The 16,111-nt window shown below is 42.0% G+C and overlaps 1 protein-coding gene across 2 annotated transcripts in view; it reads right to left on the minus strand.

Moving 5' to 3' along the window:
* Positions 1–10,303: 10,303 nt before the first annotated feature.
* The window catches only part of DGCR2 (DiGeorge syndrome critical region gene 2), a 41,595-nt gene continuing 35,787 nt past the window's right edge, over positions 10,304–16,111 (minus strand). For both annotated transcript variants that reach the window (XM_063315774.1, XM_063315773.1), the window contains 2 exons: positions 15,024–15,257; positions 10,304–14,515 (listed from right to left, as the gene is read on the minus strand). In XM_063315774.1, coding sequence (XP_063171844.1) covers positions 14,274–14,515; positions 15,024–15,257 — 476 coding nt within the window. In that variant the 3' untranslated portion in view covers positions 10,304–14,273. The remainder of the gene's footprint in view (positions 14,516–15,023; positions 15,258–16,111) is intronic.

The raw sequence follows: 16,111 nt of genomic DNA on the forward strand, positions 1-16,111 counted from the left end.
ACCCCTAGTTCCTTGCTTTCTCTGGAACGGCTGGTCAAAATTCTACAGCCATATTGGGCATCTGTCTGTGTTCTCCCTTACTGGAGAATCTTCCCAAAGGATTTATGGGGTGCTGCAAAACTCTGGGGTCCTCCAAGTTCATTGACATTACCCTGGGAGGCATAGATGGGGTTCCCATGGCTATGCAAAGATGGCTACTTCGCAGATAAGGTTGCTTTGAACATGGCATGGGAAGTCAACCATTTTGGTTTTGAGAGCACCTGGTAGACCCATTCCAAAATTATCTACCATGGTAGAGATGGATGACTAGCTGATCTGGTCACGCAGGGTATGGTCTAGCATTCCAATGGATCTTTATGGGGTCCAAAAACATTTTTGCAAATAATTTTTTTTTTTTTAAATCCATTCAATCATGTCTGATTCTCAGAGACTGCCTGGACAAGTCCCTGCAGTTTTCTTGGCAAGGATTTTCAGAAGTGGTTTGCCATTGCCTCCTTCCTGGGGCTGAGAGAAAGTGACTGGCCCAAGGTCACCCAGCTGGCTTTGTGCCTAAGGTAGGACTAGAACTCACAGTCTCCTGGTTTCTAGCCTGATGCCTTAACCACTACACCAAACTGGCAATAATAATAATAATAATAATAATAATAATAATAATAAAAAATTAAACTTGTATGCAGCCCAACTCTCATAGGATGTTAGACAGTGCTGCTTTTTTAAACAACATGCTGGTTCACTTTCCAATTTTTAATTATTAAAATCATTTTTAAAAAATTCAAAGACTGGTAGGGCCCTGCTGCCTGCAAACCTTGTTGTCTAATCCTAGTCCACATGTTAATATAAGAAGTTTTATGACCTGAACTATGCACGAATTGATCTTGCCTACATGTGCCCTTAGCAGGCCTCTTTGGCCATCTGGGGGACCAGAGGATTTACTGATGGAAGAAAGAAAATAATCATTTTGGAGACAGACCCTCAATTTCTGATTTGTCCAGAGCCAATAATTAAACGAACTATTTATCCTTACTGCTTTTGCTTTTGAAATGATGTTATGCCCAACCTGATATGAGATGCTATAAAACTGAGTGCAGACACGCACACACACACAAAGTTTTGGGAACTATAGCTTCCTTAATGATGCTCTGAAGGACAATTCAAGGACAGCAAGAGAAATCTGGAATAACCTAGGGAGACCAAATAAGCAGGGGAAAATCCCAGGGGATCCAAACACCGAAGCAACTTCAAAGTGCAGAATGAGATCCTGTCATTCAAGTGAACAATTAAAAACCCAGAACAGCATTTTGCTGAGGCTCTTGTTTTTCCAACCTTTATTCTTCATCAGCTTAAGTTAAAAGGATTCTAGGAAATTTGCAGTTACCCGTTTCTTTCCCTTAATGTGCTCATTGGTATATGGTCTCATCCCAGTGCATGCATTTTGTGAGTGTATGTGTGTGTGTGTCTATTTCTCAAATCTATGCTTCTGTGCATGCCTTCTCTGCTATGCATCTTTTATAAACCTTTTCCTAAAACAATATATCTTGGTATGCGTGCGTCTGAATACATACGTTTTCGCCTACACTTTCCCCGAACATGAATGCACTTCTTCTCATCATAAACCCCTTTGTGCAAAGTCTTGGAGTGGCAAAAACTGAGAAACAGGAGACGATAAATCACATCAGCAAGTTTCATCTTGCGTACAGTCACGGAGGGTACAAATTGGTTTTATTAGAGATTGGAAACCCCTGATGGATTTTTGCTGAAAAAACAAAAAGAAAGTAATTGTGATTAATGGGCTTGATGATTAGAAAGGGTAGCTTATGGGAGAAGGGAATTATGATGTAACATTACAGAGAGAAGGTAAAATAGAAATGCATTTATAGCTGCTGTCAAAAAAATTGGAAGCCACTTCTTTATCATCTTTTCTTTTTCTATTTTCTTTCTTACTTATTTACGAATCTTCTTTATTTTGTTTCTTTTCTAATACTTTTATTGCTTTTATCTTGTTAAAAATTTATTCCCATAAATAAATAAACAAACGAATGGATGGATGGATGGATGGATGGATGGATGGATGGATGGATAGATAGATAGATAGATAGATAGATAGATAAGGAAAGTAGAAATTGGCTAAGGTGACATTCCCATTTCTCATCTATTTCCTGGAGCAATCGCAGGAAAGGCGAGGTTTGGTACAGCTGGTTAACTCTAGGAGACTGGAGGTAGACTTTATGAAGCAGATAGGGATTCTGGGTAATGTAGTTCCAATACATCTGGAAGGTACCAATGGCCTGGAGAATACAGAAAGTTTGGTTTCTTCTAGTCCCTGTCTCCCTGTGCTTTTCTCCAAAAGGAGTCTTTGTGTCTAACAGCAATGGGGACCAGAGATTTTTGCAGCTGCCCTGCAAGTAATACAAAAGCCTTCTTTAGAGGGTGAGTATCTCTCACCCCCCACCTCTCTGGTGCATTAGACAGCTGTGAGCAAAGCCAGATGTTCAGCCTTGGCTTTATGCTCTGAAAAAAAAAACATGCCTCTTGTTGAAGAGGCTCAGCAGTTTCATTTAGGACTTTTTTTAAAAAGTCCTTTGAAGCTGGGGAGAAGACTCCCACATTTCCGCTTCCAAAGGGCACTAGGCTGGACCATTGGTCTCCTACGGTGGGCAACCAACAAGCCTCTTTCTCATGCTGAATTTCCCAGGCCAACAGTAAGGGATGCTAAGAGTTGTATTCATGAACATCTGAAGGTCCATAGGCCCTCAACACTAAGAAAAAATATTCTCCAAAGGAGGATAGACATGACTGTGATGGCCATTGAATGACAGCAGAAGTGCCCTCTTTGGGAGAAACCAAGAACTGTGCTGTGTCTTTGAGAGACATTTCAGGAGTGCAGTGGGGTATAAACCAAAAAGTCTGAAGGACTGGAAGAAAGAAGTGGGTGGGGCCGGGCCAAAAAGAAGTCTGATTTAACTCCAACATCCTCCGAGTTACAACCAAGGTTCATTCATTAAATGAGTGATTCATTCCTTCATGCATTTAAATTGTGTTTTCTTCTTCTGACATATTAAGAATGACAATTCAGGAAGCAGGTCATACCCAAGGCTTTCAGGGAAATATGGGCCTTTGGGGAGCTCCCAAAAAGTGCATCCCCCAGAAAGAGACTAAATTGGGTAATTTGGGTTTCCTTCCTTGTGTTTTGACCTTGACTGCCCCAAAGATCAATATATCTATCCTTTCTTTAAAAGGAAATATTGGGAATGGTGCGGGGGCGGGAGGGAGAGGGAAAGTCTCTTGGCAGCTCCACCTGTCCAAGCAGGCTTTAATTGTTTTGTGTGTCCCTGTAATTCTGGAGGGGCCAAGCTGCACTCAGCAAAGCCAGTTCTTGGCAAATTCATTTGCTGGCTCGGCACACAGACTCCCATCAATTATCACTAAAAAAGTTTCTTGGCTGAGACATCCTCCTGTAAGGTATTTTTCGGTGAGGGTTGGCAGGAACAGCCCATGGCTTTTTATAGAAAGACTTGGCCATGGAATGCAGAAGATCTGGCTAATGGTCTAATAAACCACTTCAGTGGTTTGGCTGCACATGACGCTAAGCTGTGTTTTGCTTAACTATGATTTTCCAAATGAGGCGCATTGAACTGACTTTGTCCAATACACTAAGTCTTAAACCATTGCTTATTATACTGCAATGGCTAGATTTGCACCACACAGTTGCCTATGGTTAATAGAACTATGGCTTACTGCATTGTCCCACTTTTGGGCATTTGCCAACACGCTGGCAGATTAGACAACTAATCTATGCAAAAAAGGGGGCGGGTAGTTCATGGTTCAAAGTGCCATGTGAACCCAACCATTATCTTAGCAGGTTCAGTGAAACAGACCATCACCTGAAGCCATCATATTGTCTATTTGTTTAGGCATTGTGTATTAAAGGAATGGAGCCGCTGTGTTTTGTTGCTCCTGGTTGCCTGGGTGTCGTGTAAATCCCCCAATTTGCTAAATTAATTGACTGAATTTAGTTTGGTTTATTAAAAATACCCAATCATAGATCAAACACAGCCTGAGTTTAGAAGGATGTGCGAAAATCTAGAATGTACATCATGGGGCATGTACTGCTGTAGGGTAAGACAGAATTGTGTCCCCATCCTCCCATGTGAACCAGCTGACCTTGGTTAAAAAGGGTAACTTGATTCACAAAGTGCTTCCAAATCCCAGGCTGAGCAAAGCTGAGCAGTTGGCTTAACAGCAGGCAGTACAGCTTCCATAAGTTTGCTGCCAAACACAACAGATGTGGGTTGAAAGAAAGCAGCCAAAGATAGAAAACAAAAAGTCCGTCTTTGTCAGTTGTGAGGTTTGGGGGAAGCAAGAACACATACCTATAGGAGTTTGTTAGTTACAAACAAACAATATAAGAAACCTGGCTACTGCAAAACAAGGGACAGATGGAAAGAGGGCCTTCTGTTCAAAAGAAGAGACTAAGCAGCCTCTTCTGTAGGACAAACAAAAGCAAGAGATGCAAAGAGTTTGGATCTTGATTGGGGCTTGCGCTCAAAACCCAGCAGTCATTAGAATTCTTTCATTACGGCTTCCTAAGTTTTCTTTAATAAAAATTACTTACCAGAAGTTCTTAGATTCTTCTGCGCTTCTCTAATAGCTTCCATTGTGCCTGTTGGGAAAAACCTGAGAAGACTCCAGGTTGCTTTCTAGAACCACAGACAAGCAACCTGTGGACCTTCCGGTGATGCTAAATTCCCGACTATTCCAGCTAGCAATATCTAGCAGGGAGGGATGCTGAGGAGTGTTGCTTGGCAACTCCCAAAGGACCACAGTTATCCACTCATGCATTTTATCTATCTATCTATCTATCTATCTATCTATCTATCTATCTATCTATCTATCTATTTATCAGTCGATCATATTTTTATCACCGCCCATCTCCCCCACATGGGGGACCCTGGGCGGTTCACAATAAAAAACAATTTAAAATTCAATAAAATTATAAATAATACCAATAATCAATAAATATAAAATACAATAAAATCCAAGTAAGAGCAGATCAAATTCAACCCATAAAGGGGTAAGACCGCTCCCGGCAAGGCTAGGGAACTAATCAGCCCCAAGAATGGCTCTTCCTGTCATGAGTACTGATGGCGAGCAGGAGGGGGCCTCTATCCAGGTGGGAAAACGCATGCATAGTACTGAGGAATTAAGCAGCCATTCAAAGAGACACAGATCAGACCTGCCTTAGCTTTTGGGGTTTATCTGTCTGGGTTTTTCCCACGCTTCTTCGGTTTGTTAGGATTCTGTCTTATGTAGCAGCAATAAACACTAGAGACCTGTTCCTCGTCTCAGCGTGGTTCCTGGCTGTTAGGACACTTCCTCTCCCCACTCCAAGCATGGAGGGCAACAGTCTCACAACTGGAGACCCACATTGGGTGTTTAATTTTCAGGTGGCCATAGAGAACAAAGCTAGTGATATGAGATCGCCAGGTTTCAGATCAATATGCTGGCCCTTTTCCCAAGGGGAAGAAATTGGGACAAGAAAATGTGATAATGTGATAACACCTGGAACACTGTCTTAAGGGCTTGCAGACCCAAATTCAACAGAAGAGAAGCAGAAAGGTGGATGAAGCGTCCAGTGGATAAAAGATTCAGCCAGTGTTGTGCCATTCCCTTAAACTTACTTTCAAATGAAAAGATCAGAAGTCTGTGCCAACAAAATCATGGAAATGGATGAAGTTCAAACAGGAAGTCTGAAGAGGAGAGAAGATGAAAGGACTATGAAGACTGCAGAGAACAAGTACAAAATATTAATAATTATATAAAATGCTAATAATTATATAAAATACTAAACTTTTTAAGACATACATATATTTCCACTAAGGTTGAACAAAATCACCTGCTGATGGTAAAAACTATTTCTGAAGAGAAATAAAAAGACAAGCAAAGGAATGTTAGAGCAGGAGCCAAGCAATGTTGGCAGGAAAGGGAACGTTCCTGAAGATGAAAACCAAATGCATGATGGGAATATCTCTGAACTTTCCCTACTGGAGTTCAGCATAATGTTAGCCAACTGAGTTGGAACAGGTGGTGAGAAATGCAGCCAAGTCTGTAAAGCTCTGATCTGTAAAGAGAGGGAACGAGAGAGGAGGGTATTTCAGATGTTCGCAGACCTCAAGGGAGATGATGGTAGAAACTTTGGAAGAAAGGACATCCCTTCCTTTTGGAGACAGCTCAGGTCCAGAACAGCATGGGTGAAATGGAGACGGATAGAAAGAACGTATCTGCCCCAGCCCTCTCCCCAGAGAAGTGTGCCTATTCTGGGATTCAGAAGTAGTGGATAAGTAATACGTTCTTCTGAAAAAGCCAGCTGCCAACATCTGATGAAGCAGGAGCTGGAGCAGATATCGGAAATAGAACACAGTGGATGGGGAAGAGAAAAAGAATAATTCTATGCATTAACAAATGAGCAAACACTTCAGCATATCTTCTGTACTCTCCCCACCACCGTAAGGGTGACTTTTCTGATTTTGACTTTGTTTTCCTCACTTATCCCAGATCAGAGAGAAAGCATGGCTGTAATTCCCCATGCTTCTCCTTCAAAATCATTTCATTTCAAAAGCTCTGGAGGACCAGCCAGTTGCCTTGAAGACATGCTCTTAGCAAGCCAGCCAAGAACCCCCAATCCCAGGTTTTAATTGCCACTTGAGAGAAAAGCATTGATTTACGATATGACATAAAAGGGCCAGTATTCAGAGGATATTCATTCATTCATTCACTCATTATATAACGTTATTTTATTTCCTTCTCCCTCTGACATTCTTTTTACAAGGGCAAATCCTTTACATTTCTCTGTAGATGTCATTCATCTGTACAGATGTTATTCTGGGTAGAAATATGGATGTTTAAAAGATTGGTGTTTCTCCTAAGGATCAGATGTGTATTTCTATGTACACCCTATGCTCACCAAACATACATGAATTTTTCAGTACAACAAAAGTGTAAAAAGTTAAAGAAAAAATAAGGTAGAAAAAGAGAAATAAAAAACATAGAATTATGACTTCTACACTGCCATCTTAATTTTTCCCCTTCCCCTTTAACCCTTTTTAATCACCAAATCCATAAATCACCAATTCAGGAAGAATGAATATTTGTCCTGATGTGTGCTTGTCCCACAACAAAGCTTGTGCCACAACGAAGCAAAGTTTTAAAAGTTTCAAGCTTTTCTTCTACGTTCTGAAGGGGACAGGAGGAAAGAGAACACGCCATATGCAGAAAATTTGGAAGCTTCCGAGAACCATTCGTCTACACCAGTGTTTTTCAAACTTGGCAACTTTAAGACGTGTGGACTTCAACTCCCAGAGTTCCCCAGCCAGCATGCTGGTCTGCATTGTAGTGATTTACAATGTATATTTTGAGCAGCAGACAAAGTACCAGCTGTGTTGATTGTCAGTGCAAAACAGCCAACCACTAACCTCAAACTCAATAATTCAGGACTGTCAGTTGGATATGAGGACATCTTTGGATCCTTCCAAGTTTGCAGGATGATATCAGCCAACTGCAATTTGTTTGAAGCCATTGTTTTGAGCTATGATTTAAATTTATTCCAAGGGCCACACATCTCCATTGTTAATGTTACCCGTGCCGGATTAACAATTTCTCCTGCATTTTCCCCCAATGTTTGCCATTCAGTTGGATGGGGGGAGAATAATCAGCTTTTCTTTCTTTTGATTCAGAGGAGGAAGATTTGGTCAAAGTCTCACAGATGGGTTGAGAGGATTCAGATGTACGGAGGAAGAAAAAGCCAACACACGGTGCCACCCCAAAGCTCAAAACTGGAGGAAAAGAAATCCAAAAGAAATTCAAAAGCACACCAGCAAGGAAGTTGAAAAGCAGAAGCCACTTTCTTAATATATTTTTAATTAGAATTTTTCAATAGAGTAAAAGTATACAAAAGAAAAAAAAAGGAGAAAAGGAATGGAAAAAAGTTATGCCTTCCACCCCTCCTTCTACTGAGTAATTATCATCTTACACTTTTCCCCAACCTCTTTGGCCCCTTTTAATCCCCAAATCCAGAAATCATCAATTTGATTTCTTCTTTCAACAAAAAGTTCATATAAGGTTTCCAGTCAAAAGCAGAAGCCACTTTCAAAACTTTGGGGAAACTGCAGGACAGATTTGGCTCATGGTATTACTCATTGCAAGGGTTTTGATAGATTTAATTGTTGGCATTATTTTATTAGATTTTGTTATTTATGTTGTGTTTATTTTAGAAATGTGTTAAGGCCACCTAACTCTACAGTGACTCTGCGTCATGATTTATTTTCCCTTATCACTACTATTATATTTTATCCTGGTATTGCTTAACTTTTATCAATTAATGGTTATTTATCTTTGGGGTGGATGCATGAACTGTTACAGATGCTTTTGCTGAAAGTTTTGGAAGCTGCTGTCTGTATTGCTTTGGTGGTAGACAAGTAGAAATAAATAAGTAAATGTTCATCTGGGAGACTTCTCTTCCATCGCCACCACTCCAGTGGTCTCACGTCAACTGACAAGGGACAGATTGCAGTGGAGTTCAGGCCTCTGAGCAAGGACCACAATGTCCTTCCCAGAAGAGAATTGTCCTGTTTCCTGGCCATTGGCAGAAGCCAGGCTTCCTCATCACTTTGCCATCTTTGGGCAACCAGCAATGAAATCCCAGCCTTTCTTCTGGCAGAGACAGGCAAAGTCAAGTTCTGATGGAGTAGCTTGATCCACCTTGATCTCTTGTTAACCCTTTGAGGCAGGCCAGGTCAAAAAGCAGAGCATGGATTCCAGGAATCCTACTTTATTGTTGTAGATATACTAAAAGGATCTTGAAACTGCCCCAAGTTTCTCCCTATCCCAACTTATATGAAACAAAATTGAGGGATTGCTTGAGGTTTTTTCTCACCCTTCCTTCTATCTTTGGACCATTTTATCTCTTTTCCAAATCCCTCCTACAGTTCGTTCCTTTCTCCCCTCTCATTCCTTCTCCGCAGCAAGTTCTAAATTCCTTTACATCCCTTAATTTTCTTCCCACTCCTGACCTTGGGCTCCACAGCCCCAAAGTTATGTTGGGTCAAAATCTGCCATGTTCATTTATTTCATTTCCATGTTTGTTTACAGCAATATCATTGAAATCTTACAAAACTTCATGGCTTAAGAATATATTTGATACTACTGCCCTCTGCAGTTAGAGAAAGGGTATTGCAGGAGCTCTCCAAGGTAGAAAAATCAAGAGATTCTGACCAGATCAACTAAAAATGTGTCCAGCTGCACTTAAGAAGAAGATAGGTAATTGCTTTATGGCAGGTCAGATGTCTTGCCCATTCCACCCAGTACTTCCCACTCTGGACCAGCAATCAGGGTTGGTGGCAGAGACGTCTGCAATTCTGCCCGAGGCCTTAGTACATTGATGGGAATGGTTTTTTTTAATGTAATTTTTATTAAAGACTTTCACATAAGTAATAGATAAACATGAACTTTTACCCAGTAAAATTAAGAAAAGAAATAAAAGATAAAAGAAGAAGCAGAAAGGACACTTCAGGTAGAAAAGAAATGAAATTTCAAGAAGCAACTTCCAATCTTCTTTACAGCCGCTACCAATTCATTCTCTTGCCTCCCTCTTCAAAGTTACAACATGGTCCTCCTCTTCCCATATTCAACCCTCTTTAATCAGCAAATCCATAAATCACCAATTCATTTTTTCCCCATTTTCAGCAAAAAGCCCACCAGGATACATTGATGGGAATGTCCAACCCTTGAAGAAAACTTCAGCAAAATGCCAATATTAAGCATCGCTAATAAAATGAGTTTCAATTTTTTCCAGCTGCTCCATTTAGCCCTGCAGGAGTTTCATACCAAATCCTCTTGTTGCGGCTCCTTCACTAGTTAAGTCCTTAAGCTTGCGATAAGCCAACCTATAGGGAAGGAATTCTTCCAACAGAATGGATGAATGGATGGATGGATGCCCTACTAACAGCAGCAAGCTGAAATAATTTGGGCTTGCTATTAGCTTCCATTTTTGCCCCTGACAAGATCAAGAGGCATCCAAGACACCTTCCTGAATATAACCAGGGCTTGGACGGGGGACCACTTACAAACCTCTTTCTGATTATCTCTGTGAATTCCACGATGGCATCAATTCAAGTTAGAAATGTAAAATAATTTTAAGTCTTCTTAAGCACCTCATTTTGAGAACTGGTCTTCTATACCAGGAAGGACTATTAGAATTAGTTAGTGTTCACTTTCTTCCCTCAGAACAAACACACACAAAAGTTGAAGATAGGTTCCTCTCAACAAAACACAATTTATTTGGCATCTAGATGGAATGTCTCTCACAGCATCTTGAGAAAAAAGATTAGTACCCCAACCCACCCTTCTCCACCACTTCCCCAAAATAATTTTTTTTAAAAAATCAAAATATTAGAACATAAAATGTCACAGGGACCAACTTGTTACAGTATCAAATTTCATTTCTACATACTATTCCATGAAATATCAAAACTTTTTTTCCTCTTATGTTTACACACACGGGCCACAGTTCAGTTCAGCCACAAACCAACATCATGATAACCTGGCAAATTCGGCTAGGGCCAAAAATGTCTTCCGAAAGAAAATAAAAAGCAGTGACTCATTTATTGCCACGCTCACGCGCACACGCACATCCTTCACACTTCCCAAGCATTCAGAAAGTTGGGCATCCAATTTTCAAATTAAGATGTAGCTATAAAAGAGCTGTGAACATCGGAATGTGCCTTACATTGAGTCCAAATGTTGGCCTGTAGAGATCTGTTTGCCTGACCGCAAATGGTAACAGCTCCCTAGATTTTTCCAGTTCTACCTTTCCCGTTACAGCCTTGAACAAGCTGGTTTGTTTTTGTGAGAAATCAAAATAATGGGCAGTGGAGCAACTGAATGGGCAAGCAGTGGTTTCTCACCAAACCATGACTTTTTAGTTCATGTCATTTCTCCCGATACCTGAAAGTTGACAATATGGTCCTTCTTCCTCTCCACCTGTACCAGCCTCATCGAAATGCAGTGGATTTTAACCTCAGCCCTCCAACCTCCGTACCATAACTCTATCCCTTGTTTATTAGGATATCTGTACCACTTGAGAATAAAAACAAACCAAGAATTGGATTCAATGGAGCATTTTTTTTTCCAAAAGACACATTCAGGCAAAACATCCAGGTCTTATGAGGAGGGAATCCTGACCTCTATGCTGTGTACTCCCCAATAAAAAGCAAAAAAAAAAAAAAGAATCACACCCACGGAGAAACATCTTCTCTAAGAAACTGACAGCAAAAACCGAAGGACGTGTCAAACAAAGTTTGTAAGATGGAAAATGGCCTTCCCAGCCCTGGGAGCAAAAATCTGCTTTATGGTAAGAAATAGCAATCGACTGCCACGAGAGAGATTCAGCAAATTGGCTGAGTGTGGTGGGAACTGTATCCCAACCATCCAGTAAGCATTTTTAAATTTTATTTCAACATGGAAAATTTAAGGGAGCCATCAGCACTCACATCTAAGTGGTGTAGGAGTGGTGATGAACCAAAGAATAATCTGGTGCAAAACTCTTGATTTCAGGGAAGGGAATTTTTCAACAAAAAAAAAAAATGTAAGGATTTTGCAGTTTCAAAACTAAATGGTACCACTAGCTCTGGATCTGCCTGTTTCTTCCTACACTCTCATCATCTTGCACGGACTTGCTGCCTGGGCCTCAGCTTCCAATCTTGTGTTGCTCTTGTGCTTTGCTCAAGATCACAAACTCTCACCCAAGCCCACTCACACTTACACATATAAAACCAAGGAAAGAAGTCAGTACGTACAATGTATAAAACTGATGAGTGTGCTAAAAACGCACATAACCCGCTTTTTATTTTATTTTTTTCATACTTCAGAAATGCTCAGTATCTGCCCTGGATCCACAATTCTGACCACAGACTTTGGGAAGAAGAGAGAATTCTGCCTTTGCTACCAGTTTGAGACAGCCAGGAAACGGGACGGGAGTAGGAGTGGGAGAGAGAAGAATCCACAGGGCTGGTTTTCCTCCAGTGTCACGTGGCAATTTCCACGCTCATCCAAAGAGAGATTTAAGTCTCTGGCTCATTCCGGGCCTCTGGGCAAAATGGCTGGGAAAGTGTTGGCCACTTAGTAGCTTCTTAGTGTCTCTGAGGTTGGTGAGGAGAACCATTTTTCAATCAAACTTCCATATCCCATGGGGCAAGATCAAAGAAAGCCTGTGAGGTCAGTAAAGGGGAGCTGTGCAGTTCTACCTAAGCTGTACCTACCACAACTTCCGAGGGAAAGTATTGTCTAGATGCAACTGCCTAGCAACGTGATTGTTGTACCGTAAAATGAAATTCTAATGGATTCATGATTGTTTGCAAGCAAGTACCACCCACCATAAGAGCAATTGGGTTGGCTTTCTACCGAGTCAAGTCAAGATCACTGTGGTCTACGCTGATGGGCGACCACTTTCCAAGATTTTCAGCTGGAGTCTTCCCAAGCAATCCCTGGACATGTGGAAGATTAAGTCTGGGATTTTCTGCAAGGAAATCTGCGAGTGTTATTTACCAAGCTAGAACCCTCTTGTAAAATGGCCTGCACAGTGGACACACTCATGGAATTGGCCGAAAAGCCAACCCACCATCAGTATTACATCAGGAAAGATACCAAATGCAAAAGAAGGGTGAGGAAAAGGTTCAGTTGAAATGAGAAGGCACCCTGACACGTTAAGCACTGAACCATATGTTGCATGTGTCTCTCCTGTCCCTCTAGACCTCCTCCTTGCCTTTCATAAGGCAACAGGAACACACAAATGAAGGATTGGAAGTCAAGTCTCTGCTAACTAAATCTGGGCAGCCTACTCAGGAGGCAAGAGGCTAGCGATAGGTCTGCTTGGCTACATTTGAAATCAACTCAGTATTTACAAGTTCTCACCGAGATCTCTCAGTGGGAAGGGTGAGTGGATGTTCTAGGGGACAGATCCCTTGACCTTTCAAATTGGAGATGCCCCTCTCAGAGACTCCAGCTGGAATATTACTGAGGGTTTCTGGCTTCACGCATCTCCAAGCGGGTCAAATTCCAAACTCCAGATAGGTCATAATGAACAACAGGACAGCTTTTGCTAAGGTTTGTGAGGAAACCAAGATTCTGTATGATCTGTTTTCTAATCTTTGCTGTCTCCTGTTATAACAACAACATAAAGCGTCAAATGAATCCTGCAGTATAAAGAAAACATGAAATCTAACGACTGAGAATGAAAAGCAAATTAACAGGGAAAGAGCAAATCAAACGTGGACTGACTGGTCCAATCGCATCTTTTTTTCTTGGAAATTTGGTACCCCCACACCGTCTCAGTCTCAAAAGTCAATACCCCAATTAATAATGAAGAGAGAAGGGGGGGGGAGCTCATTTACAAGTCACTGAGTTAAAATGACCCAGTTGAATATCAAACGTCTTATGGCGAAGCGAGCAGATTGTTGATTTGGACCTTAGTGCCTACTTCCGGGAAACAAACAAGTATTCAATAAACCCATATAGTCCTTCTTTCCAACCAGGGGTGGAAGCCACATGAAGATGAAGACTTTATGGGCCCCACTGCCTGTCTCTTTCTCCTTGGGCTCAGGTTTCAAATGACGAGGGTTCTGCAAGCTGTTCAGATACCCAACAGCCCGAAGTCTAGTCTTCTGTACGTGAAGGTTAGCCAAACCAAGACTGGTAACGCAGGAGATCCAAAGTGATCAGCCACACACTCTTCCATTTCTTTCAGAATCTGTTTCTCGCAGATCCTAAAGCCCTGGCATCCAAGAAGCTTCTGCATGTAAAGTTCATCGTGTGGTCCTTCCCTTCCACGATTTACAAGGTGAGGAAAAGAATGATCCCCTTTCTCCAGCCCCTCCCCAAAATCTCTCCATAATTTTCCTCCTTTTTTTAAAAAAAAAATTAAAAACTCAACATCTTCTGCTCTTTTTCCACTGCCAATAGGGGGAAGAAAAAAAAAAACACACCGTTTTCACAACTTGGTTCTTCTTCTTTTGAAGAGGGCAACGCAGGAATGGGAAAGGACTGCCCCAGCCAACAGGTTCGAGGTTCAGCTAAAAGGAGAATTCGGAAAGCAAGACACAGAGTTTATTTCTGAACTTCAGTCCGTGAATTAAGCATCCACTTGTACATCTGCTGTGCAAAGAGTCGCTCGACGTTTATTTCTGGCCGGCAGGAAGGGGTCTTTCGTTTTGATTTTGTTTCCTTTATACAATGGTATTAAGAGAACAGTGACTGTGACGGCCGCCGGCAAGGTTCTCCGAAAGTGTGCTTTCACTTAAAGGGGTGTCTGGTAGGACGAGAAGGGTGCTGCTGTCAGCTGAGCTCTCAAGCTCCATCGGGGATGGGCCAACTGAAGGAGGAAGAGATTCATCAGGGAGCGGCAGAGACGTGTCGGCATTTCCTAGTGACAGCTGAGCGTTTGGCCCCATCTGGGAATGGACCCCATCTAGAAATGGAAAGGGAGGAGGAGTCAAGCCCCAAATGCATCCCCTTATGTTGTCAGCTACTTCCAGACCCTTACTGCTGACTTTTGTAGACTGGGATCCTGTGATACCATCCTGTGTGAGCCCCCGATACATGGAGTTCAACTCCCCAGCCCATATCACCATTGCTAAAATTCTGGAGTATATCAGGAAGGCAGAGTGGTCCACACCAAGACTAGGGAAGTGGCAGTTGTCTAACTACATCTGAATCTCCAACATTCTCCTGGATATATGCAGATAGACACAACAAGCTCTTAGGGTTGCAAGCAGAGGATTTTTCAGGACCTACCAAAGGACGCCGGAGAATTAACTGGACACTTTCTACCTTCAAAACCGGCACTCTGCCGCTGAGTGACCCTCGCTAGACTTCTGGTACTCCAAATTAATTCTTTATTGAAGGCCGAATGGGAAACACCGAAGCCAATGTCAACAGGAGGGAGTTGGGCAAGAATTCCAAGCAGAGAACAATACCTGGAGAACAAAGGACGTTGTCTGGGTTGATGGAAGCTTCGTAAGGTGGTGGTGGGTCATCTGGATGTTGAATATCTGGGTATTTGTAAGCTGTGTAGGGTGGAGGCGGGTCATGGAAGTGGAACGCTCCACCTTCACCATCATCAGAAAGATGCAGAGGAGTGAGTCCCGTTCCAAAGCCACCTGGACCATAATCAAAACCAGGCATCCTGCGGCCCAGGTTGAAGTGGTGCACTGCAAAAGGGGGGCAGGAGGAGGACATACAAGACCCATCAAACATCGTCCTTACGACTTCTTTTCATTCATTCTGCAAAGCCTCCAGTTTAAAGTGGAATAGTGGAGCTTTTTCTCTTCAGCCCTCAAAAACGGTGGAAAGAATTTTAACTTTTACTTTCCAAGTAGGTCTTCTTAGCGAAGACTCTGATTTTTCTGTTTAAGTCATGTTTCCTGTGTCAGCAGAAAACTGCACAGAATTAAGGAAGACCGTTGTTGGGACAGAAGGCAGATAACAAGGTGTAAATATGTCCGGGAAAGGGGTCATCTTACAACGCTTACAAAATGAAGGAATGGAGATCAAGGTGAAAGCAAGACTATGGTGCCAACCTCAAGGCCTGGTTTTGGATGATAACTTTACCACCAATATTAAGCTGGGTATTTTTTTTCCTGCCTATGCAAGTGTAATTAAATATTCAGAACCGTCGATGCCTCTTTTCTATACAGAATGCCATAAAACATTTCCTGAGGTCAACTCCCGATGTTTGACTGGGATATACTGTTCAACAGTGGCTACTTGCAAGGCAGATCCATCTCTCCCTGAATTGTTAAGAACTTTTCCAGTACATTAGCAGCTCTGCCACTGTTGAAGGCATTGAGGAATCTGGTAAGGAAATATCTCTGGAACGACGACCCAACAGGCCACAGGTTGTCTAGTGAGTACTAATGCTACCTTTCTTGTAAGGTTGCAGGAAGAGAATCTTGCTAATCTGAAAGTGCTCCCTCCTTCCCTGCCTTTACTTTCCAGGGAACTAGGGAGGGCCCCTTCTGAGAGGCTTTCTCCACCCTCATCCCTCCTCTGGGCTCAGATCTCT

This window comes from Candoia aspera, chromosome 15 (assembly GCF_035149785.1).
Source record: "Candoia aspera isolate rCanAsp1 chromosome 15, rCanAsp1.hap2, whole genome shotgun sequence".
In the NCBI taxonomy this organism is placed as follows: domain Eukaryota; kingdom Metazoa; phylum Chordata; class Lepidosauria; order Squamata; family Boidae; genus Candoia; species Candoia aspera.